This window comes from Gadus macrocephalus, chromosome 14 (genome assembly GCF_031168955.1).
Source record: "Gadus macrocephalus chromosome 14, ASM3116895v1".
In the NCBI taxonomy this organism is placed as follows: domain Eukaryota; kingdom Metazoa; phylum Chordata; class Actinopteri; order Gadiformes; family Gadidae; genus Gadus; species Gadus macrocephalus.
The window spans coordinates 23,667,937-23,695,065 of record NC_082395.1 but is presented as its reverse complement, the minus strand read 5'-3'; the positions used below and the strand labels follow the sequence as shown (position 1 = coordinate 23,695,065).

The following is a 27,129-nucleotide window of genomic DNA, read 5'->3' as shown; positions in this document are numbered from 1 at the left end:
GCAACGCTTCGCCTCATGCAGAGGACCGACGCTCGGACCGGGGAGCGAGGCGCGGCCAGCGCCCCCTGGCGTCGGCTATCGGAACTCGCTATCCACTCGACCCATCAGTTACAGTTATAAGAGCTTATGATCACCAAACTATTGCCAGACATCCAATCTTATTAAAATGAATAGACTGCACAGTGTGTTTTGAGACTCTGTTGAGGACCCATCTCTAGGAGAGAGAGACCTCAGTCCAAACAATTAGGAAGACAGTTTTTCCATTCAAGTTAAACCGTATTTTGTGTAGTTAATCATTCCAGTATACCTGTGAAGACTCACACACTCAATGTGGTGCTGTACTCATAGAGGCTCAACTGTATCATCTTTGACGTTATCAACCACCATAAAGAAGGTTTATTTTGGCCACGATGTTGACGCTGAATGTATTTTATCCCCTGAGAAGTCTTTTAAGTCTGTAAGATGGTGTGTCTCTCCCTCACCTCATCATACGCATCCAACAGCAAAGCCTCTAACGGAGGCTGAGACACAGAAACAGGAGAAGTTAGATCGCCGTGTTTAAGACGACCATCACCCTGAGGTGCTGAGGTCGGGTGTGATCACATGACCCAGACACCTCAGAGACAGTTAGATCCCTCCAACTGGGGATTTAAAACATTTTAACGTTCTCAGCAGCCATTCGGTCAGTGGCTGATAATCAGCTGTACACATATGAGTAGTATAGGGGTAGTTTGAGGATCAGTGGGCAATCATACTTACTGACCGCTGATCCTCAAACTACCCCTATAATACTCATGTGGGTAGAGCTGATAATTAGCTGTATACCTAGTAGTAGTGGTTTGAGGAGCTGTGGTCAGTCCTAGTGACCGGTCAGGACGACCCCTCCGTGGAGATGAGTGTGCTTCAGACCGGGCCTTCATCAGCAGCCAGCCTCGACAGAGCGGACAGCTGCTGAGTCAATGCGGATATTGATCCGGTGTCCATCTTGTTTACAGGGAGGTTCTCATTGATCTGAAGGCCGCCGCCCAGCTGGGAGACCCCGTTCCCACGGTCCCACGGTCTAGGGGAGGGTCCAGGTATTGTGGGGGGGGGGGGGGATCAGAACTGATTCGTGCAGGAAGTGATCAAGTTCCCTTACGGGCTCTCTCTCTCTCTCTCTCTCTCTCTCTCTCTCTCTCTCTCTCTCTCTCTCTCTCTCTCTCTCTCTCTCTCTCTCTCTCTCTCTCTCTCTCTCTCTCTCTCTCTCTCTCTCTCTCTCTCTCTCTCTCTCTCTCTCTCTCTCTCTCTCTCTCTCTCTCTCTCTCTCTCTCTCTCTCTCTGGCCATTTTTCTGGGGCTGATCCAGATGAACGGAGGTCAGGCCCTGAGGATCGATGATGTAGAAGTCGATCTGGGGTCCTTGGTATTGGGGGGCTGGGGGGCAGACAGGGGTCCGACCCACCCAGGCCCTTCTGCTGCTGGGGCCGGGGCTCCCGGTCACACGCACCCCCTCCCCGCTGACCCCAGCAATGTCCAAAAGGCCGGCCTAACCCCTGACCTTTCCCCTGACCCTGCGGGGTCAGTCTTTAGCCGGCGGGGGAGGGGACAGAGGAGGTTGTTAGGCCACATCATGCAAATGGAGCCGGCAGAGTCGCCCTGTTGGTCTGCAGCCCAGAGCACAACATGGCCCAGCTCTATAGAGAGGCTCATATACAAAGAGCATTGGAAACAGATATAGACCATTACAATATACAGACTATTCCAATATACACACAGAACTCTGAGCTGGAACACTGAGACGGAGCTCTGAGGATCAACGTTGAGTTTCGAAGCAGTGTGTTGTTGAAAATCGAATGCCTTTTAAGTTACAAACCTCACAACTCTTTTTTTATTATGCATCCTATTGGTTTGATACAACGTTACCATAATCAATTAACTAAAGGCTTTGTCTACTCTAGGGATTGCAACTTTTGACCCTCACTTTAAAAGGACCGGCCTAAAGTCACATTTGTCGGCTGAGAAATATGGTAAAAGACAATCAAACGGATTTTTGCATTGCCGATGTGTGAAGGACACAAAATTAATAGACTTTCAGACAGTACATGTAGTAAAGTTTCAACTGCCTTTACATTTGAGCTGCTACTTTTGAAGATTGTTCATGGTCTTCCTTCTCAACAGTTATTCTAGGGATTAACATAAATATACAATAACCAGTAAGTGGACACAAGTATTTTTATTTTATCAAGAATTACTTGACGAAACTATGGGAATGCATTCGGGAATGCTGCTGTAGCTATTTGACGCGCTATTTGACGTTGCTCCACGTCGACCCCGTGTGGGTGAGTGTGGTAGTACATACTTTTGTAAATTCATGTTTTCAATCAAATAGCACACCAAATTATATCATATAACGACACAATAAGATAAATAACGCAATTGAATGTCAGACGTTGGCCAAGACTTCTAGGTTCCATTCTTTTATTTATTTGAAGAATGCATATTGGCTTATATTGAAAAAGCAGAAGTAGCTAAATCACAAATAACATGTGGATCCATTAGCGTTTTGCCATCAATCCTCAATTGTCGAATCCGATCTTAAGCAGTAATGAGGGTAAAGACACTTAACATGTTTGAGCAGTACAACCACAATAAAACAAATAAAGGCCTCATTCACTTTTAAAATTCAGGGAAAATAAAGTTTGTTCATGTACAGAAACGTTTGTAACATGTAAACGTTTCAACAAATATGCAATTTTTTCGTTTAACTTTCACAAGCTGGCTAAAGTGGTTACATTGGCAAAGGTTCGGAAGATAAGACTTAACTATGTATAAAGAGTGCTTCACTTCATAAAAGCACGGGTATAAAACGCATTATCACAGACGAGACAGAGCCCATAATATTGTCCTTCATTAACAACCTGTAAACAGAGTAAGTGGTGTAAACAACAACAACCAAATAGACCTTAAACAAACACACCTGCCCATAACTGAATGTCGTATGAAGGTGATTACGCCAGGAACTCCAGCAGCAAATACCGATTAGCAGAGGGGTTACCTCTCAGTCATCACATCAGCCACTTGTCCTAACTGAATATTATAATATGATATATATTATATATAACGGCGTGTCAGAGTAAACCGTTTGCATTGTGAGGTCCTTCTTAGATTACCTAGTGGTGAATATATCGTTACTTATAGACTGTGGACTCTATACATCTTTTTTGTTTACTTATGATTTGATGGATGGATTTACCAAATACTGTGGGCTGTACATACATACACAGAAGAACGTAGAGATGGATGTGGAACTCCAGACATCAATGCCTCACGGTGTCATTGATATGTTTAGTAAGTGAAAAAGGAAACCCTGTTTTTAGTTTTTGGCATCTTTGAACCATGCAGATAAAGAGCGGTTGGGATTTGCGGTCTTAATAAACACAACTGAGAATGAAAGTGAAAGAAGCTATTTTCTGCAAAACGCACTTTGATGTTATTTTGGGTGATTACTTGTCTTTGATTAGAGTCAACTGGAATGTTTTGTAAACGTAAATTAACATGAAAGAAACCTAAATAGAGCAGAGAACGTGCGTTGAGACATAAAAGCTTTTTAGTGCAGCGAATACAATCTGAGAGAAGTGGTTATCCCACTTACGACGGGGATATCATACAACACCCACCTGGTTCTTAGTGTTCCAGAGCGTGTGTAGTGAAAGTATTCCGATCTAACGGTTGTTTTTCCAGAACGAAGAAGACCAAATACTCACAACTCGACCACAGCTCAATGAAGGCTCATAGCTCAGAGACTCAGCCTGGATAGAAAAATAACATTTAGTTTGAAACCTTCCGCCAAACGTCTGATATTTACACAAATAAAAGTCTATGCTCGTATCTATTTATATATCTATTTTAAACGTCTTTCAGCAAAACGGGCAGCAAAAAAAAGAGCTATGTTTTCCAAGCATCCATTTCTTTACAGAGAATAGAAAACGATTGTAAACTTATGAAAGAGTAGTGGTTGATGTCCCGTCGCTGAGCGTCCCGCGAGGGGAGCGGGGGGGGGCAGCGGTGCTCCTCCCCCCTGGAGGGAGGCGGTGCTCCTCCTCCACCCCGGACGTTAAGGCCAATATGCTCCGCCCCCAGCGTCTCTATCGCCGCTCCGACAATCCGACGTTTATCCGACGTTAAAACCAAAATCTCAGCGTGACGCCGCAGACCGCGGGACCTCCTCCTAGTCCTCAACCTCCTCCTAGTCCACGCCGGTCCACGCCGGTCTAGTCCACGCCGGTCTAGTCCACGCCGGTCTAGTCCACGCTGGTCTAGTCCACGCCGTCGAAGCCCTGGGCGTTCTCGATGGCGATGTGCAGCTTCTCTCTCAGCTCCTCAAACGACTCGTAGGGAGGAAGGTCAAGGCGGTTGAAGCTGTGGGACGGAGAGACCGGTCAGGGGTGTGTGCTGATGTGTGTGTGTGTTTAGGTGTCTGTGCGAGTGTGTGTGTGTGTGTGTGTGTGTGTGTGTGTGTGTGTGTGTGTGTGTGTGTGTGTGTGTGTGTGTGTGTGTGTGTGTGTGTGTGTGTGTGTGTGTGTGTGTGTGTGTGTGTGTGTGTGTGAGAGCGTGCGTGCGTGCGTGCGTGCGTGCGTGCGTGCGTGCGTGCGTGCGTGCGTGCGTGCGTGCGTGCGTGCGTGCGTGCGTGCGTGCGTGCGTGCGTGCGTGCGTGCGTGCGTGCGTGCGTGCGTGCGTGCGTGCGTGCGTGCGTGCGTGCGTGCGTGCGTGCGTGCGTGCGTGCGTGCGTGCGTGCGTGCGTGCGTGCGTGCGTGCGTGCGTGCGTGCGTGCGTGCGTGCGTGCGTGCGTGCGTGCGTGCGTGCGTGCGTGCGTGCGTGCGTGCGTGCGTGCGTGCGTGCGTGCGTGCGTGCGTGCGTGCGTGCGTGCGTGCGTGCGTGCGTGCGTGCGTGCGTGCGTGCGTGCGTGCGTGCGTGCGTGCGTGCGTGCGTGCGTGCGTGCGTGCGTGCGTGCGTGCGTGCGTGCGTGCGTGCGTGCGTGCGTGCGTGCGTGCGTGCGTGCGTGCGTGCGTGCGTGCGTGCGTGCGTGCGTGCGTGCGTGCGTGCGTGCGTGCGTGCGTGCGTGCGTGCGTGCGTGCGTGCGTGCGTGCGTGCGTGCGTGCGTGCGTGCGTGCGTGCGTGCGTGCGTGCGTGCGTGCGTGCGTGCGTGCGTGCGTGCGTGCGTGCGTGCGTGCGTGCGTGCGTGCGTGCGTGCGTGCGTGCGTGCGTGCGTGCGTGCGTGCGTGCGTGCGTGCGTGCGTGCGTGCGTGCGTGCGTGCGTGCGTGCGTGCGTGCGTGCGTGCGTGCGTGCGTGCGTGCGTGCGTGCGTGCGTGCGTGCGTGCGTGCGTGCGTGCGTGCGTGCGTGCGTGCGTGCGTGCGTGCGTGCGTGCGTGCGTGCGTGCGTGCGTGCGTGCGTGCGTGCGTGCGTGCGTGCGTGCGTGCGTGTGTGTGTGTGTGTGTGTGTGTGAAAGTTCTGTGTTCTGTGTGTATGGAGTGCCGGTTCTCTGCTGCCCCGTCAGGGCTCTCACCAGGTGTGTGCTCGGGGGAGTTTGTCTCGGGTTCCCCACTGCTCGATGGTGAAGAGCTGCGGCCCGTTGGATCCTAGAGTCAGGGGTCAAGGGTTAATACAGCAGCACACTTATCAGCCAGAGGAGAAACTAACTAATAGGTGAATGCAGGACTAATGAGCAGTCTCAGAGGAGCAGAGGAGGTGAACCTCCACAGGGACTCACCGTAGAGCTCAGCGAAGCCGTTCATGGGCACCCTGGACGTCCCTGTCACGAACTGCAGCAGCCGGATCCGCTTCTCTGCATCCATCAACAACACCGTCTACAAGCAAGGAAAACACACAGACACACACACGCAAACACGCACACGCACACACACACACACACACACACACACACACACACACACACACACACACACACACACACACACACACACACACACACACACACACACAACAAACAGGGACAGACAGACACGCAAACACACGCACAGTTCAAACAGGGAGCCCCATGGAGTTGGTGCTGCGCTGCTGGGGATGGGTGGTGTTGTCGTGGGGTGGTGGTGGGTAGTGGTGTCGTGGGAAAGGGGCGTTACCTTCCAGAACCACTGGATGAGGGGCTGAGTGGGGCAGTAGCCCGTCTTGTACTTGGTGTTCGCCCTCCAGTCGTTGACGTCCACGTCTCCGAGCCCGCACATCAGCAGCTGGAGGAGCAGAGGACAGTTAACCCCACATCCCCCTCTTAACCCCGACCCCCGACCCCCGGACCCCCACACCCACCTCCAGCTCGTTCTCATCGAAGATCTTCACCAGGTCCTGAGGGATCAGCTCGTAGAAGCCCTGAAGAGGAGAAGAAGAAGAGGAGTTCATGAGTCTGACGGCTCTCAGACCAGATCCTGAGGAAGAGGAGTTCATGAGTCTGACGGCTCTCAGACCAGACAGAGGAAGAGGAGGTCATGAGTCTGACGGTTCTCAGACCAGACAGAGGAAGAGGAGTTCTAGAGTCTGACGGCTCTCAGACCACACCCTGAGGAAGAGGAGTTCATGAGTCTGACGGCTCTCAGACCAGACCCTGAGGAAGAGGAGCAGCACTCACGTCTTTGAAGGCAGTCATTTGCATCTGGATCCGGTTCACGAAGCGCCACTGCATCACCAGGCTGAGGACAGGAAGGGAGTGTCAGGAGGAGCAATAGAGATGTTCCCTCCTCAGACGCTGCTTACTGCTACTGATACTTAACTTCAACCTCCTTAAAGAACAAATCCGGTGTAAAAATGGATCTGGGATATGTTTAGGATGATAACGAGTTGGAATGTTTGTTTGGGAGCAAAAAAGCACGTATAGACGCATTCTTAAGTTGGCTGTTTTTAGCCTATTCTACCAAAACGTTATAAACTTGGAACGATGGGAGTATGTGTTATGGTAAAAACGAAATCGTTATTTTAAACCACTTAAAGGGCTAGAAGTAGCCCGACTCTTCTTTGGTAGTACAATAAGGGTCTTAACATATAAAACGAGGCATTGATAACTTTGTAAGTGTACAGATCAGTAGTTCACCCGTCGACGCCATCTTGTTTTTAAGACTCGATAAGTAGATTGGCTAACAAAGAGCTTGCGTGTTGTTCACGGATGTCACAAGCTGTGTGTGCGTCAATTTACCTATCGAGTCTTAAAGACAAGATGGCGTCGACGGGTGAACTACTGATGGTATTGTGAGTATAAAATGTTGTTTTGGTAGAATAGGCTAAAAACAGCCAACTTAAGAATGCGTCTATACACGCTTTTTTGCTACCAAACGAACATTCCCACTCGTTATCATACTAAACATATCCCAGATCCCTTTCACACCGGATTTGTCCTTTAACTCTAACTCTGCTGCTGCTGAAGACCCTGAATCCCCGCCCTCCTTCCTCAACATCCTCCAGGGTTAGTTAAGTGTTTCTGTGTTAAGGGTTAGTAAAGTGTTTCTGTGTTCCTCAGTTAAGTGCTCCTGTGTTCCTTATAAAGGGTTATTAAAGTGTTTCTGTGTTCCTTAGTAAAGTGTTCCTGTGTTCCTTAGTAAAGTGTTCCTGTGTTCCTTAGTAAAGTGTTCCTGTGTTCCTTAGTAAAGTGTTTATGTGTTCCTTAGTAAAGGGTTAGTAAAGGGTTTCTGTGTTCCTTAGTAAAGTGTTTCTGTGTTCCTTAGTAAAGTGTTTCTGTGTTCCTTAGTAAAGGCTTAGTAAAGTGTTTCTGTGTTCCTTAGTAAAGGGTTAGTAAAGTGTTTCTCTGTTCCTTAGTAAAGTGTTCCTGTGTTCCTTAGTAAAGTGTTCCTGTGTTCCTTAGTAAAGTGTTTCTGTGTTCCTTAGTAAAGGGTTAGTAAAGTGTTTCTGTGTTCCTTAGTAAAGTGTTTAGTAAAGTGTTTCTGTGTTCCTTAGTAAAGTGATTCTGTGTTCCTTAGTAAAGGGTTAGTAAAGTGATTCTGTGTTCCTTAGTAAAGGGTTAGTAAAGTGTTTCTGTGTTCCTTAGTAAAGTCTTAGTTAAGTGTTTCTGTGTTCCTTAGTAAAGGGTTAGTAAAGAGTTTCTGTATTCCTTAGTAAAGGGTTAGTAAAGTGTTCCTGTGTTCCTTAGTAAAGTGTTTCTGTGTTCCTTAGTAAAGGGTTAGTAAAGTGTTTCTGTGTTCCTTAGTAAAGTGTTTCTGTGTTCCTTAGTAAAGTGATTCTGTGTTCCTTAGTAAAGTCTTAGTTAAGTGTTTCTGTGTTCCTTAGTAAAGTCTTAGTTAAGTGTTTCTGTGTTCCTTAGTAAAGGGTTAGTAAAGAGTTTCTGTATTCCTTAGTAAAGGGTTAGTAAAGTGTTTCTGTGTTCCTTAGTAAAGGGTAGGTAAAGTTTCTTACTGGATGTACTCCTTCTTGTTGTCGTTGGTTACCACCACGTCCCCCCCCCCGGGCTTCAGCTCGTGCTGGTGAGTCTGCAGGGAGCGGAGCCAGAGGACTTGTTAATGAGCAGGAAACCGCTGAGAGAACCACACCTTCTCTCTACAAGGCGTGGTTCTTCTGGACGTCTGGACATCTTATCTCATCACGAGCGTTGACATGTTGAAATGAATGGCAAACAACTCTTATTTTGATCTTCATTACAGTAATTATAGTATCACATTATTACATATATTATTACTAATTATGTTTGAAGTTAACTGCGACACCTGTTTGTTTGTAGGTGCACCATGGGGCTAGCTATAGTTAGCTGTATGGAGCGGGAGTGTATCTATGTTCCCCGGGTCCTATGTTCCCCGCTTTGTATGTGACCGGGGAACAAAGGTGAGCAAATCTTTTTTTTGTAGGATGGTAGGGGCAAGTCCCGCCTATTTCGCCTGTGATTGGTTAGAATGTCTCTCCTCCGATTGGTTATGGTTAGGGTTAGGTTTAGGGTTAACCCTTACCCTTACCCTAACCCTAACCCTAACCCTAACCCTAAACCTGAACCTAACCCTTTACACCCGGGGAACATAGGACCTGGGGAACATAGGGATGACCCCGTATGGAGCGAGCTATAGTTAGCTGTTCAACATGGAGCTAGCAACAGTTAGATGTATCGAGCTAGCTATAGTTAGTTGTTTAATATAGAGCTAGCTATAGTTAGCTATTTAATATGGAGCTAGCTATAGTTAGCTGTTTAAAATGTATCTAGCTATAGTTAGCTGTTCAAAAATGAGCTAGCTATAGTTAGCTGTTCAACATGGAGCTAGCTATAGTTAGTCGTTTAACATGGAGCCAGCTATAGTTAGCTGTTCAACATGATCCTCTAACGCGTCAGAACAGGCAGCAGTAGAACCCGTTCCGACCTGTCCGAACAGCTCCTCGTCGATGGTGAACCTCAGGTCCAGGTCGGCGGGGTCGTTCTCCAGGATCCATTTCAGAGAGTTGAAGTACTCGCTGTCCTGGAGACACAGGGGGAACACTCTATCAGTCGGCCCAGAACCACAGAGGTCTGCACGACCTCGACGTGTCCAAAAACCTTGTGAGTAGGCTGAACAATTTGGGGAAATAATCTAATTGCGATTATTTCGACCAATATGCGATTTTGACAAGTAGGTCGCCGTGGACGTTATTAACCGCGGCGGTGGTTAGGACCGCCCGCCGCTCAACTGGCAAACCACTCTCCTGCACCTCCGGAATTGTTTTAATTTTTTTATGTTCTGTATTATCCACTAAACAAGCAATAAATCATTCTGTAGTATGACCAACACAACATTGGATGCAGTCAACATATAAACGGCTCTTTCCTTAAGGGCCAGGCCTGTGTTGAGATAAATTGATGCATGAATTGATATCATAACATCTTTATTTAACTATTGAAAAAAAATACGAATCTTAGTGATCTCCAGTCAGTAACAGTAACAGTGAAAAAAATTTGCATGCGATTTGCATATCGCATTCTATTACATGGCGATGTCGGTTTGAATTGGATTCATCGTTCAGCCCTACTTGTGTGTTAGGCGGCGTGGCTTACCACAGACTCCATGTCGTGGAGTGTGATGGGCTTCTGCAGCATCATCTTGTAGAACGGCCGGATGAAGAAGGCTTCAGAGGAGAGGAGACACAGTGTTAGTCAGCTGGACTGTAGGTGGCCCCCTGAGCCTCAGATGGAAGTGAGGGGGAGGAGAGACAGGGGATGATTGGCTTACAGCTGCTGTTCTGCAACATGTGATTACAGATGATTATCGTTAACTCAATAAGGGCGATGTTCCTCTGGCTGTCAGACGGGAGACGAGGAACGTATTTACCTCAGTGAGACGTTACACCCTGTCAGAGAAATACTGTGAGGAGACTTTTAATAATGATTATCTTAAACCAAACTCAAACAAATAGAAAGATTAATGTGTGTGCTGAGTCTAGCAGTATTTTGATAAGGCTAGCATGCTTAGAGCGGAGGCCAGCCGACTTACCGTCGAGCAGCTTGCCGTGGTAGACCGCCATGCCGGCGACGCGACCGATGAACTTGAAGTAGGAGAGGTGGTCCTCGTTGCAGAGGCCTGAGTTGGGGTTCACCTGCAGGGTGTAGTTATCCCTGAGGGCAGAGGGGGTTTAAACGAGGAGCTCAGCGGTATCGTGTGTCAGGGAGCTGAGAGGCTAATCCAGGGTAATAAAACAATGACTCAGGGTTTAGCGTATGAAATAAGATCTTTGTTGTCCTGGTAGCGGTAGATGATGTGGTTTCTCACATCTGCTACAGATACATTCAGAATTGAGTTATCATCCAAAGGATGAGTTGGCAAACAAATACAAATATGAAACAATATAAACGCTGAAGCGCCTGAGAAACGGATCAGGAGACACCAACAAAAGACAGGAAGAGAAAGGGTCGACTCACGTGGCGGAATACTCAAACAGCCCATAATAAGGGTTGAACATCTCCTTGGAGATGAGGAAGAACCACTCCCTGGCCACTCCCCCGTAGTCCAGCCCCTTCTCTCCCTCGAACTCCACCCACAGCCGCGCCTTCAGGAAGTCGGCGCGCTTCACGGACAGGATGCGCCGGTACGAGTCCTCCAGCACCGCGCTGCGCCGCAGCTTCATCTCGAAACGGTTTGGGATGTCCGCCTGGAGGGAGGGGGGGTCAGTGGGGAGGGGGTCAGGGGGAGGCGGTCAGCTCCATGGAGCCGACCGTGAGAACTAAGGCTGCACCATGTAGCGTTATCGGATAGCAGTTGCCACATTCGAAATTCGATTCAAAATCGCGATTATCTGGTTACAGGAAAGACGACGTTGACCAAAAACACTTTGTCGAGAATGCCTTGCAATTGTTCCCACAACAAAAGCTCAACAACTCATTTATTTCCCCATTTAATGCGCCACCATAGAGCTCTGTATAATGAGAGTATAACGCTACAAAATCACCCCAATCATTATACAATGAAAAAAAATAATAATCTAATATAGATAGTTATTGGGTCGGCTTAGCTCAGGAGGTTGAGCAATTGTCTTGTAACCGAAAGGTTGCTAGTTTGATCCCCAGCTCCTCCTAGCTGAGTGCTAACTGCTCCTGACGAGCTGGCTGTCGCCTTGCATGGTTGACTCTGCCGCCAGTGTGTAAATGTGTGTATCAACCGATGTGAGTCGCTTTGGATAAAAGCGTCTGCTAAATGCCCTAATTGTAATGATTGTAATTGTTTTTACATATATATCGGCCTGTATATTTTTTTTGTCATCACGCAATACTCATTGCAAAAAGACAATATATCCCAATAGGATTTTTTTCCAACATGGCGCAGCCCCTCGTTAGAAGGTCGTACTGGAGGAACACGAGAGGATCCTGAAGTGAACTTTACCGGTTTCTTCAGCTTCTTGCGGAAGTAGTCATACTTCTGCTTGTAATCCCTGGAATACGGTACTGCCTGCAGGACACAGGAAACAGGCTCTTGTTACCGCCAATCCGTCACCGCCTTAGCACCGGCCCCTGATCACAATTGCTTATTTATAGATGCTGAGGTCATCAATACTTACGGGTCCTGTTATGGCAGAGCTCTGTAATCGGGGATCCTCCCATTGTGTGGTCCTTGTGTCTGGAGAACACAACATAATGTCTCTATTTACAACGTCCGGAATGACTGGGATGCTTTCATCCCAGTGGGATCAGTTCATTGATTCACTTATTGATCTGATCAGATGTTGTGCTGATGTCTTACTGTGATCAATGTAGAAGATTCTCCCGTCGCTGTGGACTCTCTCCTCCCAGCCAGGCTACAAATCAGAATTGTATCAAACATAGGTGTTGGACTACAGACGTTTTCAAATGCACTGTGTAATAACATACAACCAATATCCACATCCACACATGAGACTGTAAACCAATCAAATCATATTATCCCTTTTTGGGACCGCAGATCCATATTCCCTCATATTGTTTTCTATCCTCAATTGTGTTTTTGATATTTTTCAACGTGTGTAAGACTTTTCTGATACAATTAAATAAATCAAATGAAATCCCTTCCCTAAATACGCCCTCCCAAGTGATTTGCCCTCTGGGAACTAGGGGTGTGCATTTCTGGAAAAAATACTATTCGATATCCGCTGCTATTCGAATAATATTCTAAAATCGGTCAATCAAGAACGCCCCCACGCATGCACGCGCACACACACCTCGTATACACGCACACACAATGACACAGGGAGAGGCTTCTATGATTTGTATGAAATCAATCTGTTTATTTCAACAACTGCGCCATCAACATTCAACATCAAAATTATTTTAACGTGGGCTTAGGCAGATAGGCCTACATGCGCCGAAAACAGATCGCTATTTATTTTAATGAACACAGCCTGCATGACGGTGAACTAGACACGTCTTTAGCATATGGAAACTATGGCCAAAAAAATAACTTCACGTGGTGTGTCTTTTTACAATATATTTGTTACCAGCATTCGTAGTGTTGATCAGCAGAGAAATAGCCCGCCAAAGACGTTGACGTCGCTTAGCAACCGAGGATGCTGGGGTTGAAGTTACCGGACTACTTGCGGAGTGATACGACAGAAAAAAATAAATCCACTTTCACGCTCATTATATGCTTAGCAACGAAGAATTATCAAAAAAGGATTCACCACCGGAAGTTGTGAAGGCCCATGCAAGTGAACGGAGAGTTCAACAGCATTGAGAAGAGCCGTGTCATAAATAACGATAGTCGCATTCATTATTCGATTTTCTACGTGACTCAGACTATTCGACTATAGTTGCCCATCCCTACTGGAAACACGATCCATCGGAGACTTACCGGCAAGGGGCCGAGGTCTGTTGGGTCCAGTGAAACTCTCCTCCTCATCTGCACTGGAATCTTCAGCCTGGGGTCCTCCTGGAACACCAGCACATCATAATGATATAGTCTCTGAACCTGGTGCTAGTTTAATGAGGATAGTTTCTTCATAATATTATACTCCAATATTATATATTATAATGTATACTATTTATAGCCAGGTGGTAGTTTAATGCTATGTTATACTCTCTTATCAAGGTGGTAGTTTAATGATATACTCTCTTACCCAGGTGGTAGTTTAATGATATACTCTCTTACCCACGTGGTAGTTTAATGCTATGTTCTACTCTCTCAGCCAGGCTGTAGTTTAATGCCGTGTTACTCACCCAGGTGGTGGTCTTTGTGTTGTGGTTGATGAAGAAGGGTCTTCCGCTGGGGGCGCTGCGGACCTCCCAGCCAGCGGGCATGAAGCCACATTCGTAGGCTCTCTCCGGCCCGGGGGAGTTGAGGGGCGAGCCCTCTGGGGCCCCGGGCTGCCCTGCCGAGGGGCTCAGGGGCAAGGCATTCTGCGCTGCTGCCTCCGATGTCACCTGGCAAAATGATACGATTTTTGACCAAGCAATAGGAATGAGTCTCTCGGGCTGGTCCGAAGACAGGTTAAAAAAGCGGTTTTGGATCAAATTATTGAGTAGCTTAAAGTTGTAATCTCAAAGATTTACATTTAAACCAATTAAGTCTAGTTAGTCGCCATCTACAGCCGAACATGGAGACAAAGAGGTGCTTGAGCTTCGGGCCCACTGATGAAAGCCCTTCCCCTGGCAGCACTATCAACAGACTTGGTGTTGTAACACCCACTTATCACCAAAGGGGTCGCCAAAGAGAACCAAGCAGAAATCTTTGAGGAACAAAAACCAACTAAAACTGATATGAACCAAAGAGCATCGCTAGTCATAACCAAAAGCCTTCCATCCTCAAGGAGGTCCAAGGAACGTTCTGAGGCCCGTACCCCCACAGCCGGAGGCTGCTCCCTACCTGCACCAGCGGGCGTGTCCAGGTGGTGACGCGGCTCTTGTGGTTGACATAGTAGCGTCGGCCTCGGCTGTCCAGCTTCTCCTCCCAACCTGATGGCAGCTCAGGGAACCCAGGCAGCTGCTGGGGGGGAAGACCAGGTCAGTCTGGAGACCCCCTGTAGACTACAACTCACACTGAAGCCCAGGTCCGACTACTGGAGACTACAGACTACTGGAGACCCCCTGTAGATACACCTCACACTCAAGACCAGGTCAGACTCCTGGAGCCCCCCTGTAGATACACCTCACACTCAGGACCAGGTCAGACTCCTGGAGACCCCCTGTAGATACACCTCACACTCAGGACCAGGTCAGACTCCTGGAGACCCCCTGTAGATACACCTCACACTCAGGACCAGGTCAGACTCCTGGAGACCCCCTGTAGATACACCTCACACTCAGGACCAGGTCAGACTCCTGGAGACCCCCTGTAGATACACCTCACACTCAGGACCAGGTCAGACTCCTGGAGACCCCCTGTAGATACACCTCACACTCACCGCGGGGTTGGCCGGGCACTCGTCGCTGGACAGTGCCGGGGCGCTGGCTCTGCGGCTGGAATGGCTGGAGTGCGCGGCGGCGTGATCCTGTGGGGGGGGGGGGGGGCACACACGTTAGCATGAGGGCCTCCAGTGGCGGCGCTTGTATCAACCGACTCAGACGCCGCGCCGTGCGGCCCGTACCGTCTGGGAGGTGCGGCGCTCGGCCGCGGGCACACCGGTGATCTGCAGCTGGGTCAGCTCCTCGCAGGCGGGCCGCAGGTCGGCGCCGGGGCGGGAGTAGTGGCCCGTGCTTTGGGACAGCGAGGACGGCGAGGACTCCTCGAACAGCGTGTTCTCCCAGCTCTGGGGGGGACAGAGGAACGTTGACATGAGAACCAGGAACAGCTCCCTCTCATACTGCGACTCTGACATAATGTTAGTACTGTTCTAAATGTATATTTTGTATGTTATTTTTATTTTGCTGCTTTGGAGATTTTAATCAAAATGTGATCCGTCAGCATTAAAAGGTGTCAAACGTCCTTCTTTAAAGGATAAAATTGAGGGACTTACGTCAGGAGAGTCCCGCCGGTCGTTCTCCTCGTGGTCGGAGATCTGTCTCCGCGCCGTGAAGGCGTGCTGGGCCTCCATGTTGATGTCCTGTCTTCGCTGGGTGTCCCCCTCGCTGTCCCTGTGCACACAACACACACACACATACATAGGCACACATACACGCACACGCACACACACAGGCACACGCACACGCACACACACACACATACACACACACACACACACACACGACCCATGAGTTCCCAGATGAGGTGCAGGTCCAGCAGGGTGAGAGTTAAGGGAGGAGGGGGGGGGGGTCTTACCCTGCGGTGGGCCGGTGCCACTGGGTGGTCCGGCTCTCGTGGTTGACGTAGTAGGTCCTCCCCAGGTTGTCCTGCCGCTCCTCCCAGCCGGGGGGCATGGCGGGCACCAGGTGCTGGTGGCCGGCCCCCGACATGTCCTGGCCCTCCAGGAACTCCCAGCCAGGCTGCAGTGCAGTGGGGGGAGACCAGAGAGAGACCAGGGAGAGACCGGAGAGAGACCAGAGACAGACCAGGGAGAGACAAGGAGAGAGACCAGAGAGACCACAGAGAGACCAGAGAGAGACCAGCGAGAGAGAGCAAAGGGAGACCAGGGAGAGACCAGAGACCGGAGAGACCAGAGAGAGACAAACGAGAGACCAGAGAGAGACCAGAGAGAGACCAGGGGTTGACCAGAGAGACCAGAGAGAGACCGGTGAGACACAACTCATTTAGCAGACGCTTTTATCCAAAGCGATTAAAAATAAGTCCATTTGTCAGAAGAAAGAGAAACAACAATATATCTTTGTCTGTACATTAAGGATGTTCAATTAGAACCAAGTTCCAAGCACTAGCAATCACTAGGCAAACCCATTCCCCGTCTTCAACAAAGATAGCTAGGATAAGACGCTACACAATGCTAAGTACTATTTTTAAGTTCCAGGACGTACTACATACAATAAGGGGTGGGAGGGGGTGGGGGTGTAAGCAGGCTATGCAGAGTCTAGGTGACCTATGAACAAGTGTGTCTTGAGTTTTTTACTCGTAAGTTCTTTGATCTGAGGACTCTCTGGTTGGTGTTGGAAATAAGACATTGAATCACATGCCCTGATTCCATCCCATAATAACTCCTATGAAGTGGTTTTGACGACGAGCCCACACCAGTCTTGATTCACACTTAATTCCACAGCATTCTGGTCTAACCAGTCTGTCTGCGTTACTGGGAGTTCAGGGACCAGAGATGTGCTTCTGCACGAAGGTTTAGCCCAGAGCAAACCGGTACGTATTAAAACAACCACAGATCACTTCTGTTCACAGAATAACTGAAATCCAGGTCATTAAGGATACGGTAGGGGTGAGGTAAACAAAAAAAAGGGGAGCAGAACACCTCAGCTTCTACACTGGCCTGGCCTTTTTACAACCAGTACAACACAGTACATCTCCACTGGGAGAGGAGTTAAAGGCTAGGGACAGGGTTAGGAAGGCTGGGGAGGGAGCAGCTAGTTCATTAGCTATTTAGCTGGCTAGTTAGTTAGCTAGCTAGCTAGTTGGGCGGGTGATCAGGTAGGTCGGTGATGCAGTCTTACGTCCATGTTCTCAGGTTGGTCTGCATGCTCCTCCTCTGAGCCAGGCGTCCGGGGTAAGTAGGTCATTTTCAACCGCAGGTGACCTTTGACCCTGGACTTGTGGCTGCAGAAATGTTACGGAGAAAGAAGTCATCATTTTAAAGTTGGCATCATTATGACAGCTCCAACCCAAGCCAGGACATGCCCTATTGCAATAGTAACAGAAAGTACTAAGAATGAATGTTATGAACACAGAGTGTGAGTAGAGGAGTGAAACCTTCTCGGATGAAGCAGAAAGTCCTTGGAGGTGTACGGCCGCTCCTCATTGGGATTCTCAACCTGGAAAAGGAGAGAATAAACTCTTTGGTTTCCATGGTTACGTGCCGGTATGCACTAACACATAATGGAAATAATGTTTAAACTGTTTTTATCCAAATATTACAAACATTAAGCATGTTCCTTGTTTTAATATAAAAAGGAAGGAAGATGTTGACATGATTGACCGTCTTTAAAAGCACGGTGGTGAAGTGGGACAGACCAAGAGATGTTGACGTGTTTCGAGGTGAAGCTAATGTCCTAAGAACATAATCACAGAGGGGCGGGGCTCACCGGTATCTGCTGTAGAGGGATATCCACCTGGCCCAGGAAGTCATCGCGCGTCTGCAGAGAGGGTGGGTCAGAGCATGACAAACACTTATAATTACACAAACACACTCACCAGCACATGACTGGACGGGACAGGTTTAATCAACTGCTCAACTGTGAGTCATGCCCGTACGTCGGTCCGGCAGTGTTATTTTGGTGCGAGCCACCTTTAGCCACCCCGCACTGAATCCTGTCCATAGGGGTCAGTATGAGTTTCCCGTTGATGAGTTTGCCGACTAATGACCCCACCCACTGTGGTGGGTTCCTAGTCCTGCTACCCTGATGTCTGCTGCTATCAGCTCCCGATTTGGCCGTGATTTACTGTTGATGTTAATGTTAGCCAAGTCCTGTGCCAAGGCTACGAGCCCTGTAAGCCATCAGCCAGGGAGAGCCTCTAACCGAGATTCTTGGAACATTTCGGGAGAGTCGACTTCGGGGAAAGGAGGAGCACAACCTGCTCCGATTCCTGGATTAGTTGTTGCATTTTCACAGTTTTCCTTTTCTACTAAGCAAGCATTGGTCTCCGGTTACCCCGCGTCAGGCTGGCTATGATCGGTGTCTCCTTCCTCCGACTCGGAGCACGCAGAGAGCGGAGACTGTGACAGATTGTAGGTTTTGGTGCTTAATATTCTATATTAGGATTTCATTTTTTCATTGGCCACACTTAATATCGTACAGTGTTATGGCTGGAAATAAAACAGGAAGTGGAAGTGCAAACAGTAACGCTCAAAATGATCAAAAACAAACACAATCGCTGATTTGGTTACTGATTCGGGGCTGTGCAAAGAACAGACTTCACTGTGTGATAAGGGTTTAGCAATCCGCCTTTGAAACACAATGGCAGAGATAAAAATAAATAAATAAAATGAAACACACAGTCATGTCCCAATCACAACCTAATCGGTTGGAATACACAGAGCAGGAAAAGTGACGTTTGAAGACCTTTAGAGACCAAAGATTTACATTTCCCATGACTGCCAGGGAAATTATGGTGAAAAAGTCAGGCAACCTTATTTTTGTAAAAAAAAAAGGATGATACTGTCCATGCAAGGTGTGTGGTTCCTGACCGACAAGAAACAATGATCGGACCGTTTCCTAAGGCGGGGAGATATTTGGTTGCAATATCAGTGATTCTGACGAGGTATTGGTGTGTTTGTCTCTCCATTGGCCCTCCTGTTGTCTGTTCTAGGATGAGTCGTGGAGGTGCTCAGGAGAACAGCATGGTCATGAATAATAACGCCTGGATGAAGCCTGTCACAGTAACAGCGTACACGCTGTTACTGTGACTTTCTGAAGATCCGAACGGGGCTGATTTGTCTGATGGCTGCATTGTTGTCAGGGAGCATACTGTCTTTCTTGCTAAGTACAGGAGGGGGGAGATACGGCACGGAGGCGGTCATCTGACTCTTCACAAACACCGCCTTGCATGGGGCCCGACGTAACGCACCACGCTGTCCTACTGGGAAGGATCAGCCCCACTGCTCTCCCCTGCTCTCTCCCATACTTCCCCGCCTTCTCCCCTTCTTCCCCCTTGCTCCCCTCTGTTCTCTCCCCCTCCTCCCCCCTCTCCCCTGCTCTCTTCCCTGATCCCTTCACCTCTCCCCCCTGCTCCCCCCTCTTCCACCCTGCCCTCCCCCCTCTGCTCTCTCCCCCTCTGCCCTCTCCCCTCCTCCCTCCCCTCCGCCCTCCTCTCTGCTCCACAGATGGTGGCCCTGCATGCCTGTCCTACTGCTCTAGTATGACACTGTTAAATGTGAGGCGCTGGGCCCTTCTGTTAAATGTGAGGCGCTGGACCCTGCTGTTAAATGTGAGGCGCTGGGCCCTGCTGTTAAATGTGAGGCGCTGGGACCTGCTGTGGTACTAGACTCGGTGGAGTCGGGGGGAATATTTCAGAGGTTATTTATATCAGGAGGAGCACTGCTGTCCCCACGTCTATTAATAGCCCCGGGAAATACTTAGGGCGATTACTCTGAGCGTTAACAGAATAATACAAATACATTACTTCTTGGAATATAAGCCGGTGTGCAGACATAATCAACTCATATTCCAACAATATTGACTTTATATTGTTGTATTAATGATTGTCCTTCTTTATTGGTAACCAGTGGGCGAAGGAATAACTATTGCTACTGAGAGTACTTGAATGTTGGTCCAATGTCCACAGAGGTAGTTAATGGTCTTCATCAACCTATCTGATCGTTTGACTGTAAGGCAGCACTTACTGGCAAAGGCAATAGTAAGCAGAGCTGGTTATGGTAGTATGTGGACGACAACATTAACCGCTAAACATTACATGTTCATTCAAATTAGTTTATTGATGAGAAGCCAGTAAACTTCTAACCCTCGCAAGCTCATCTGTGTCAATCTGACCTTATTTCTATCTGGATAAACCCTGTTTTAAACCATAAAAGAATTCATAGCATTTACATTTATATTATTATAATTCTTTAGAGTAAAAAGCCTATTCCTTAACCTTAAATGGATGGACTAATATTTGTTATATATTTGATTGCGTTCCTTTTTATGGGAACCCATTTGGAACAATATACGCCCACCTGAACACAGCTGTTAACATGTGTCTGTCTTCCTGTGGTCGTCTGCTCTCGAGTCGTGATCCCTGGCAGAAACACACCGCTCACCTTCATGTTGTGATCCCGGCTGGTAACAATATGATCCATTTTGTGAGCAGGCTTCAGCTCAGTTACAGCAGTGGTTACCCTAGCCCCAGGGCACGGAGATAAATGAATATGCACATGTTGTGCTGTCGGCTTTCCCGTGTAGGGTACTTCCAGGGAAAAGCTCCTCTGAATGGTGCGCTGCCACTGGTTCCCCTCTGCTGGCTCCTGCTCCCTCTCCCTGGCAGCCACTTTGGGATTCCTCTCTGACAACTTAGCCGAAGGGGGCAAGCAGGTCGAGGTACTTCGGTAGAGTTTGCGCTGGCTGGGTTCACAGCCGGGCTGAGCGGCGGGGTACAGCCCAGGGGGGTATTCCACGTTGACCCTCGCCCTGCTCATGGCTCCCTTCCCAGGCATCGCTGGTCTCTGGTGGGCGAAGTGCAGCAGCACACTGCTGGAGTGACGGTTTGGCAGGTCTAATATAGACGGGTGATTCAGCGCTTCGCTCACATCCTCCCGTCCACACTGCGGTTCGTCCGCTGAGGGAAGGTTCAGCTGCACCGTGCGCTTGGCGTCCCTGAACTCGGAGCTCGAACAGCCGGCCTTGGAGAGCCGGAGCGAGGTGCAGCTGGACATCTTGGAGCCCGCTTCTTGGTTCTCCTGCAAGGTCTCGCTCGCATTTCTCAGCCCGCACTGGGGAGTGAGGGAGCCCGGCGTGGCGAGGAGGGCGGGGGCGGCCGGGAGCGTCACGGGCGAGGCGGGCGGCGTGCTGCAGGGGCTCCTGGAGAAGAGGACCAGCGAGGAGCAGCGCCGCAGCGGCACCTTGTGCTTCCGGCAGAGGACGCCTTTCTCCCGGCCGGCCCTGAGGTGCTCCGAGGCCTCGGGTTCAAAGATGTTGGTGCTGCTGCAGTAGCCGGCGTCGCTGGCCATGCTGCTGCTACACGAGCCTCCGTCAGAGCCGCTGCCTGCTCCCACCTCCCCGCCGGCCGGCTCCACGTCCTCTCCGTTGCTCTCGGGTTCACCGGCGGGCCGCCCAGACGGGTGCAGCGAGATCTGCAGGGTGCTCTTCTTGTTACATCCTCCGCTGTTGCACTTGGGGATGAAGACGGAGGAGTAGCGCTGGGGGTTCCTGTAATCCGACAACACGGGGGTAACCTTCCTGCGGACCGAGCTGTGTGCTAGGTTCTCCGCCCGGCTGCACGCCGCCACGCCAGCCTCCCTCTCCGCCCCATGGCCGCCCAGCAGGGTCTCTGACAGAGGGTCTGTGTGGCTTCTCCGGGACCCAAATTGCATGCGGAGCCGGGCTGCCATCAGTTTAACTCTCGAATGCCTGCGACAGCGGCAAGCGTGGCATGGTAAACATGCTAGTGAAAAACAAAAGAGCAGCAAAGAACGTCTTCTGACTTCTGCTCTGGGAGTACGGTCATTCCCAGGAGTACAATCCGACCAGATACAATCCTGTTCAGGCTGAGGGTCTCTCTGTCGGATCAGGTTGTGTTTAGGGAAGAAAATAACCTACATGGAGGCTTTTTCCTGAGGTAGTTCCAGAGATCCTTCTGCTGTACAACGGCGGTTCCACTGGCTCTCCTACCGCTCTGCCCCGGCTCCACACTCGATAAAGGCCAGCCTGAGCCTTGTTGCAACTGTTCCGCTGGATTCTTGCCAGTCCGGTATAATCTCTCTCTCTCTCTGCCGTTCTCAACAGCCGCACTCACAAACAAGCCGGCAGTCCTCTACTCTGCATCTCAGCCTGCCGCTCGGCTGAACTGTCTGTTGCAGACCACTCACTCAAAACCCAACTTCCTACCACTGCAGCTATGCTTCTAATGTTTCCTCTCCTTCGTGCCTCCACAAATATTTTTACCCACTGGTATTAAGTTACAGGAAATCATGGGAACGACTTTAAACATCATTCTATATCAAACTGAGCGTTAAGAAACCCTCATAACACTAAAGACAATAATAGGGAGAATAAGAATCATAAAAAAGATATTATGTTACCGGTAATCATATTCATAATACAGTTTCACAGGGTCAAATAAAGAGTATGCAGGGGCACCACTGATATCAAACCTGTCCCCAAGCATACATACCTCAGGACAGAGCTACCTTGGGTTTCCCGGAGCGGGACAAAAGCAATACCTACAGTACAAAGGTCATGTGTGCCTCCGGACGGCACGGAGACCGGAGAGGAGGCCGCTCTGGGAGATAACGTGATAAGCCCTGTCACCTGTGATGTGACACCTGATGTAACACTCAGTTCTGGTTTCAGCCTCCGCGCCCCGCTCGTTAGCCAGCCACCTCTTTTAGGTGTAGTGTGTTGTTTTGTGTGGGCCGGGCTATTTCAGGACGTTGCTGTTGGCCTTCAACCAGGTCATATTCATGTGAGATAAGTAGTTCAACCAGGAAATGTAGATGACTCACGAACCCTCGCGGGTGAACTCTCCCACCCCCTATTTTTGTTAGGTTGAGGGTGGTCTTATTTTACCTTCTATTGGTTGAAGCTTCATGGTCTTATGTTACCTTGTATTGGTTAAACTCTGGTCTTATTTTACCTTCTATGGGTTGAGGGTGGTCTTATTTCACCTTGTATTGGTTGAAGACTGCATGGTCTTATTTTACCTTCTATTCGTTGAAGCACAATCTTATTTTGCCTTGTATCGGACATCAATACCTGATGTATAGATTACATTTTACAATACAATAGATGCAATACTTGATGTCCGACACTTATGGTAAAGGAAGCAAAATACATGTATATATTTTGCTTCCTTTACCATAAGTGTTTAAAATATACAGAAATACATTTAGCTGGATAAGGGACTCTCTTAACCATTTCCTATTTTTTTGCGTCAATAGTATTCAGCTTTGGCCTCAAACTCAAAGCGAATATTGACCCAATGAAACAGGAAACTGAACACTGTAAATGACTGACTGACCCCTATTTATTTTCTTTTTCAGCAGTAGGTTATTCAAAGAATTCTAAATGAAGAATGCTATAAAATATACTCTTCTCTCATCGATTTGGCGATAGTAACTTAAGCGATGAAGGCCACATTAATCCGTCATCAAAAGCAATGGACATTTAAAGCAATCCATACTTCACTGTTAAGGTTGCACCATAGAGAGGAATACAATAAGGTTAATTGTATTCCTAGAACTAAATGTGTTATATATTTAATCTGTTTGAATAAATGCCCTGATTGAATTGAATGAACGCCTCTGATATCTGAACCCTCATTGTTTGAACGGAGCAAGGTAAACAGTTGACTATAAACATTTGGTTTAGCTTGGCCCATATCTAAACGTCCCTGAAACAAGGTGTTAATTGTTTCCAGCGACATCAAATACGTGAGGCCATAATAAGGGTGATTCTCTCTGTTAGGGTCACACAACACACGGCACGCTCAAACACACACGTACGGTACACAGATACAGCCTGTATTTGCTGAAATCTGAGACAACCTCCATGCAACTATTTAAGCCTTGACTTTCATAGGAGCTATTATACCCCGGAAAGGTCACCATTGCTTTTAATGTGGCCTGCTAATGTGAACTCCAGCAAACAAACCCTTTAGCGGTGGAAAACCTGCAGCATTCCCAACTCATCCAATCATTCTAGAACAGCAGTTTCTGACAATAACTATACAACTAAAAATGCTTTGTTTGGAAAATTGGTATCAGTGAAAGACTTAGAGTAAAGGTACATATATATGAGGATAAACCCTACAATATTCCATATTTCATCTGCCCTTTCTGAAGAATACCCCCCCCCATTCATTTCTAATCCTTTATTCGGAGGCTGTGTAAACTCTTGATTCTGTGGTATCCATTGCCACGGGACGCTTTGCGTTCAAGCAAGGTCAGGTCCCATACTTTGTTTGTTTGTAATTCAGGACCGAGATATTAATACACTCCATAAGTAAACAGACATCGCCTGTGGTCTATGGAGTTGAATAACTCATTCCCCATCTCACCCTATTTTAAAGCATAGCCCTTAGTATAGCATCCGCCATCAAGGACCGCGACAGTGAAGTTATGAACACAAAAGTATTCATTTTGTAACAACAAACTCCAAAAAGTACTTCCTTAATGCCTCTTCTGTTGGTACATACAATAACAGGAAATGTATCACATAACATTACAGGTAAAAACTTACCAGACGGTTTTCATCAAACACTTCCAGCAGCAGTCTGTGCTTCCTTGGATGAACCTGCAAAACAACAAATAAACTAAGGCAAACCAGGCAATGATTGGTCCACTCAAAGGGATTTTCCATTTTTCTATTCCGAATTGTTTTAACGACTGGAAAACCAACAGTTCCTGAGAAAACCTACAGACGGTAAAATAAATGATGTGATAGAGGCTTTGCCCTCCAAACTGAAGTGGATGAAAAGAAAGGGCTAATGGTTGTTTTGGAAGTGCCCCATTAGTGGTTCTTATCAGGGGGAGCAGGAAGCTGCGCGATGGGCCTTGGCACACAATCATTTCTGAGAAGTGAAACAAGGATATATTCGCCATCCACTACGCAATGCCCTTCCTGTGGCCATCATTTTTCAGATGTTCACATTTCGCTAACCAATTCAGAAATGTAGGCCATCCCGAAGATCAGGACCACAGCTTGGGGCTTTACACACCAGTCAGATCAGTATGGTGCAGCTTCATCAGCTGTGATGGTCTGAGTAGCTGAATCCATTCCCCTAACCCCAACCCTTCTCAGTCTTTATTTGACAAATGGAGGACAGGATGTCTGAGCGCTGGTTTATGACAGTGGCGTAACTATTGTGCCGGGGTGTTGGACTGAGATGATCTGGTATTCCAGCTCTGCCCACCACTATCCTGCCAAAGCTACTGGGTGTAATAAAATAAACGTGTTTTTTATTGCCCTGCTGAATGCATGCTGGAACTTACCCGGAAGTAGAACTCTTCATTCCACTTCGGATGCAGCGTCTTGCAGGACGCAGAGAGGAGGGGGTGGATTATAACGTGCCCACCAGTAACAGTATGACCATCAATTCTGAATGGACCATTGGACATGTCACCAACCTTCTTTATAGTTTTAGTTTGGAGACTTGTGAGCTCACCGTTGATAGGGTCATAGAGAGATATTTTTGTATAGGGATCACTGTGCAGAAGGCAAGGAAGATATTCAGACATTAACAAAACACTACCTACCCATGAGGCTGAATGTGATTACGCGGTTGCAATGCAAAGGATGATAAAATATCAATATATATGTTGAAAGTGACATTAATGTAAGGCTCTGTGGTGTCACATGGACAGAACAGAGCCTCACACATCCTCTAGAACTCACCTGGCTCCCAGAATGTCTTTCTTGGCCAGCCCGATCCCAGCGATCACCTTCACCCTGAGGACCCTAGAGTCCTCCTGGACGTCATTAAAGGAACAGATCTGTGTCATGATACGATTGACCAGCGATACATTATACACAAAGTACACTGCAAACAAACAGTGATAAATAACTGCCAAGCTTGGCAGTATTTAATACCATATTTCCCATAGTATTTGATTATTTATCGTCTGGCTTCGAGGAATGGCCGTGACATTCCTCAGACCAGAGCCTGCCAGCCAGCCTGTAGGGCTAGGATAATACTGGACTCAGCCATGGTTCCTGTTCACATTAGCATTGAAAAAATGGCCATCACTTCATTCATTACTAATTATACTAAATACCCAAATACATGTTCTTTCTCAACATGAAAACTCAACAAGTTTTGCTGTTGCTGGATTTTTATGAGCATTTTTGACCGCCATATATTGTGAAATAGCTAATAACTATCCTGATAACACTGTTCTTAACCCATCCCTACAACTTTGAGTTGTCGTGCCTTGAATTCCTGGTAAGGATCTGGAGCGCCTCAATAAGAGAAAAGGTTGGGGCCCACACTGTCAACACGTTGTTCAGTTGAAGGGAGTGAACACTCACTTGAGCTGTAGGGAGTGAACAGAGTGAACACTTAGGGCTTCACATGAAAAGAGTGAAGGGAGTGAGCACTACGTTAGGGCTTCCTCTGACGGGACCCAGCACTTAGTTAATTGGGAGTGAGCTGAAGGGAGTGAAAGGAGTGAGCACTACTTTAGGGCTTCATCTGAAGGGAGTGACCACTACGATGAGCTATCAGCTGAAGGGAGTGAACGCCGAAGGGGGTGAACGGAGGGAGCACTACGTTCGTGCTGCACTGACACCTGACAGCTAACCTCAGGTCAGCTGAGGGCGTCCCAAGGCGGTCCAGTTCAACATGTCTTGTTGCTAGGGTTCAACATGTCTTGTTGCTAGGGTCCAACATGTCTGTCTTGTTGTCAGGGTTGGACTAACAGCCTGAGCTAAAGGAGTTAGCTCAGGTGTTAGCTCAGGGACAGCCTGGCGTTACTCTCCGTCCTCCCCGCCGGTACCGAGGTGGTTCTGGTGGTCTTGGTCGTTCTGGTTGTTTTGAGGCTAATTAACGGAAATGGTTCAGTTAGTCTTCAGCTAGCGGGAAGTTTTAGGGTCGATAATGGCGTCCGGGCGAAGCGGCGGTGGCTGCTAACATGGTTGGCTGTTCCGGACGGCGGGATCCCTCTTCGTTCAGCTGTTTGTCTGTCTCCCTGTCTGCCTGTCTGTCTGCCTGTCCATCTATCTGTCTGCCTGTCTCTCTGCCTGTCTGTCTGCATTACTGGAAGATCTGAAGACTGCGTTTTGAACTCACCTCATCGGTCTGGAGTCCTCGGATCTCTGGAGCGTTAACCGCCATGTCCTCCGCTTCCCCGCCCGGTTACTACTGCGCTACTACCGCGGAACAACTCCTCATACGACCCGGGGGGAGAGCACTACGGCACGGGTCTGACTGCCAACCAACAACTTTAATTTTGTTGTGTCGTCACTCCTCCTTTCCAAAACCCTCCGCCTCCTTTGCCTCCTCCTCCTCCTGCTCTTCCTC

The 27,129-nt window shown here is 48.4% G+C and overlaps 1 protein-coding gene across 5 annotated transcripts; it reads right to left on the bottom strand.

The window, feature by feature from the left end:
• Positions 1-2,439: 2,439 nt before the first annotated feature.
• nedd4a (NEDD4 E3 ubiquitin protein ligase a) lies at positions 2,440-27,129 on the bottom strand. 5 transcript variants are annotated; one of them, XM_060072341.1, is made up of 29 exons: positions 26,899-27,129; positions 25,506-25,579; positions 25,238-25,316; positions 25,103-25,141; positions 24,351-24,404; positions 17,541-17,591; positions 17,209-17,270; positions 16,953-17,055; positions 15,670-15,833; positions 15,368-15,485; positions 14,999-15,160; positions 14,816-14,902; positions 14,278-14,397; positions 13,632-13,835; positions 13,267-13,344; positions 12,184-12,238; positions 12,002-12,060; positions 11,827-11,892; positions 10,869-11,098; positions 10,444-10,565; positions 10,008-10,078; positions 9,340-9,435; positions 8,393-8,466; positions 6,621-6,681; positions 6,305-6,364; positions 6,121-6,228; positions 5,748-5,844; positions 5,544-5,616; positions 2,440-4,397 (listed from the first exon to the last, which is right to left on the bottom strand). In XM_060072341.1, the coding sequence occupies exons 1-29, from the start codon at positions 26,941-26,943 to the stop codon at positions 4,295-4,297; spliced, it is 2,715 nt and encodes a 904-aa protein (XP_059928324.1). In that variant the 5' UTR covers positions 26,944-27,129; the 3' UTR covers positions 2,440-4,294. The 5 variants fall into 5 exon arrangements, with proteins under 5 accessions (XP_059928324.1, XP_059928325.1, XP_059928321.1 ...); XM_060072342.1 differs by having other exon boundaries at positions 14,278-14,394; XM_060072339.1 differs by lacking the exons at positions 24,351-24,404; positions 25,103-25,141; positions 25,238-25,316; positions 25,506-25,579; positions 26,899-27,129 and adding an exon at positions 20,216-22,901 and having other exon boundaries at positions 4,139-4,277; positions 4,308-4,397.